General features: G+C 40.4%; 1 protein-coding gene across 1 annotated transcript; it reads right to left on the bottom strand.

Moving 5' to 3' along the window:
• Nucleotides 1-1798: 1798 nt before the first annotated feature.
• LOC104950345 (T-lymphocyte surface antigen Ly-9-like) lies at nucleotides 1799-3386 on the bottom strand. The gene has a single exon (XM_010776856.1). It carries the CDS (start codon nucleotides 3316-3318, stop codon nucleotides 2305-2307), a length of 1014 nt encoding a protein of 337 aa, XP_010775158.1. The 5' UTR covers nucleotides 3319-3386; the 3' UTR covers nucleotides 1799-2304.
• Between the last annotated feature and the right edge of the window lie 274 nt (nucleotides 3387-3660).

Genomic DNA, 3660 nt, shown 5'->3' with positions numbered 1-3660 from the left:
AGAGGGCAATCAAGAAAAGAGAGCGAGCGGCCCCATTGAGGGAGTTTACAGATGGAAAGACACAGAAAGACAGAAGCTCAATAACATATAGGCTATATTTAGGTGTTTTTTTGTAAATAACCGACGGTATCAAGAGGAAGTAAAGTCCCCTGGTTTGTCCCTTATACCCTAACTGCCATGAGATAACTCAAAATCAAGTTTCCAAAATCCGACACTGAGGTGGTCTTAACGCACCGGCAGATGACAGCGCTGACAAAGTGTGTTTCCCGCAGCGAGACGCTACAATACTAATTGTGGGCTCATCATGTTGATTGGGCCACAACAGAAAAAAGAAAAACAAACTCTCGCTCTCTCCAGAGGGGAAAGTCAGCCAAAAAGGCCAACATAGCCCGTACCTGTGCACGTCCCTGGTTGTGAACATTCCGGAGCAGAATTCTTCTCTAGAATTCCTAATATGCCATATAAGGTAACACTATTGAACTATGTAGCCTACTTCGGCTATTGTGTTATTCTGGGTCTATATTTATTGATGTGAAGTCCCTTTTTTGATGTTTTTTGGTTTCTTTCTGCAGTTGTTTTGAATTTATTGTATAATTATCCCCCTTTGACACTTCTTCATGGTTGCTACATGTCCCCTTAAAGGTCACCTGCAAAATCCACTTTTTCATGTCTTTTATACATAAACATATGTTCCCTCTTTGTAAAGAGATTCTGAAAGTTGATCAGATTTTGGCCACTTTATGATGTCATAACAATTTTTTGGCTTGCAAATAACCAACCAAGGTAACACCCCCTCCCCCCACCTCATCACCTGAATCTTCAGAGACATGTTTTGTATATCTGAGATCTATTATATATTGATGAAAAACAGTATAATAGGAGACCTTTAAGTAACGTTTTGCAGGTGAAGGGGCCAGAGTGTCACTGTCCCCATGGTAACATGGTGTCCCCATAAATATATTGATGAATATCAAATGGATCAATGACATTCAGGCTAAATATGCAGCTTAAGACGTCTTACCCTGAGAAGAAACTGTATGTTGTTGGAGATTCAGTTGACTCAATTAACATAATTCAGCTGTTTGTGTGCTGTACGTGATCATTTAGCTTGTGCATGTGTGTTTCCCTTTCTTCATATCTACAGTACATGGTGCACATTTTTAGCTGATGTGGGGAAGTGACGTGGCATGTTGCCAGCCAAGTCTCAGTGTTTCTCAAGAAAGACAAATGGCATTGTTCCAGGAGCCAATACCAGCTTTACTGCCAAATCCCTGCCGGCTTGACTGAAATTTCAGCCATGTAGAGAGCGCAGGAGAGGAGCATGGCCCGACAAAAGATGACATTGGCTTGTAAGTTTTAGGCGATGATGCTCAGGGGGATTCCATTATGTTGCTGTCACACAGCATTAGGCGAGACAGCAAACACTTTCATGTGTGGATTACCATTTACCCATTGGAGATAATAGATATTTTCCTTAGCTAATCCATTCCTCTATTGATTATTTTCCCTTTATTAATAACTTCTTGCAAGCAAGCACATTTTAATAAGTGCAAGAATGCTGACATCCAAGAAGTAGGAACAGAGGACCGTGTTTCACAGAGATAAGTTTTTCTTACAAATATAAGATCCATATTCATTTCAATAGCAAAATATGTATACATAGTGTGATTAATCTATATAACAGAAACTCAATGGAAAAAATATTTAAGTGTATGCAAGTTTCAGTAGAAGTGTTAAGAAATATACGAAAATATGTCAGAGAGTGAAAAGTTCAGGTCAACGCATGGTCAGATTTTTTCAGATTTTTTCCACAACGTCTGGAAATGTCTTTATTCATGACACAGAAGAACATTGGCTTTACAGTTAAAGAAGAAAAGAAGCAGATAAGACCATCAGTAACCTTAACAAATTATAAACAATACATCAATATTGAAATTCCTCCGCAGTTTCCTGTCTCATATGTACTTGTGATCAGACAACACCTCGTTTGCACCGACTTTGAACCCCCACCACTATATTGGCTGAATTAAAAACATTAATGAGGACAATTCCACATATATGAGCCATGATATCAATTTTGAAGTTGCAGCGAAAAAGAAGATGTTGCTGCTTCAAACTCTACTCTGCAGGTCCACAGCATATCATGATTAAGCTAATTGTCCTTAGACACACATACTTCTAAAATCTATTTACACCATCCATGTAAGTATACAAGTAACAAAGGCAATTTAATTTGGATTCAGTTGTACATTATGAAGGTAAAAAAATAAGCCTTTATATGTCTTAGATCCTGGGATGGCACATTCAGATGTTTGGTGCCTTGGGGCCCTTCGTCCTCGGCTTCGGCACAGGGGAAGGTTTTTGTCCTTCAGCATCTGCGGACAGCTGTGCTGGCTTGTTTTCAGTCCGAGCTTCAGGTTGTGTAACATTCTCACAACAGTATTTGGGTAAAGAAGTTTGACTCACGGTTGGAGCGTCCTCAGTTTGGTGCATTGTCTCATAAACTGAGCTGAAGTTAGACTCTAGTTTGTTTAGAGAAGGCATCCTAAGCCCCTCTTGATCCCTGCGTCTCATTTGTGTTTTGATGCGTCTGTAGCGACAACATAATGTGATGATTATGACGAGCAAAAGCAGAATCAGACCTGGCCCTCCTGCCAGCACTGCTAAAACAAGGATTTGGGATTTCAAACCGAACAAAGATGGCGGTGGTGGACTTTCACAGTATGGACGGACAGTGTCACTCTTCTCCTCGCTGACTTTGTTTGCCACACTACATGTAAAGCTCCGCACAACTTTCTGCTGTGCCAATGATATGCTCAGGGTTTGTTTAGTTTCGCTTAAAGTCTTATCATCCATGAAGACAGTCCATGAAAACGTCAAACCCTGGGGATTTGCTACATTGCAATTTAGAATAACAGCACTTGACTTATCACAAATGTAAGTGAGTTGAGGTTTCGATACCTTGTCCATCACACAGAGACTGCCATGCCATGTTTTAGCCAGAGTACGATTGGGATTCACAACATCTGCTCGGTAGATCCCTGCACTTGAGAATTGTAGGTTCTTCAGGAAAAGAGATCCGGTTTTAGAGATGTCCTCTGCTTTTCCATGAGACACTCTGCTCTGCTGTCCGTGGAAAATGATCTTTGTATTATGAGTCCATCTCAGCTCATGTACCCCAAGTCCCTCAAAGACAAACGGCAGAGTTAGATTCTGTCCAACTAAGGCATACAAATCACAAGGGTCTTTGTTTGCTGCTGAGAGATCCATGATTCCTGAAAAAAGGACGAGACCAAGAGTGGCAGCAAGACACGCCATGGTATATAAGACTAGATCAACGTATCTGTATAAAAATCAAGAAGCAGTCCTGTCCAAATGAGTGGCAGGAACTGAAATGATATGTCCTTGAATAGTAGTCGGTTTTAAGGAAGGAAGGAAACGCTATTAGTCAGGTCTGCTTTCAGTTCTCTGATGATGACAAAAACTTGGTTAAAGTCATGTGGCAACCAACATTTTCTGCCCACATGGAAAATATATATATACATACACATATGTGTCCTATGTTGCAATTTACTGCAATAAGCATGACCCAATGGCAAAACAATTGCAAGTAAAACATTGCTGAACCACCATTACCACATCATATGTTGTTTTACTTCT

This window comes from Notothenia coriiceps, unplaced genomic scaffold, assembly GCF_000735185.1.
Source record: "Notothenia coriiceps isolate Sejong01 unplaced genomic scaffold, NC01 NC01_scaffold00017402, whole genome shotgun sequence".
In the NCBI taxonomy this organism is placed as follows: Eukaryota; Metazoa; Chordata; class Actinopteri; order Perciformes; family Nototheniidae; genus Notothenia; species Notothenia coriiceps.
Note: the sequence above shows the minus strand (reverse complement) of the source record. Positions and strands in the feature narration are given on the sequence as shown.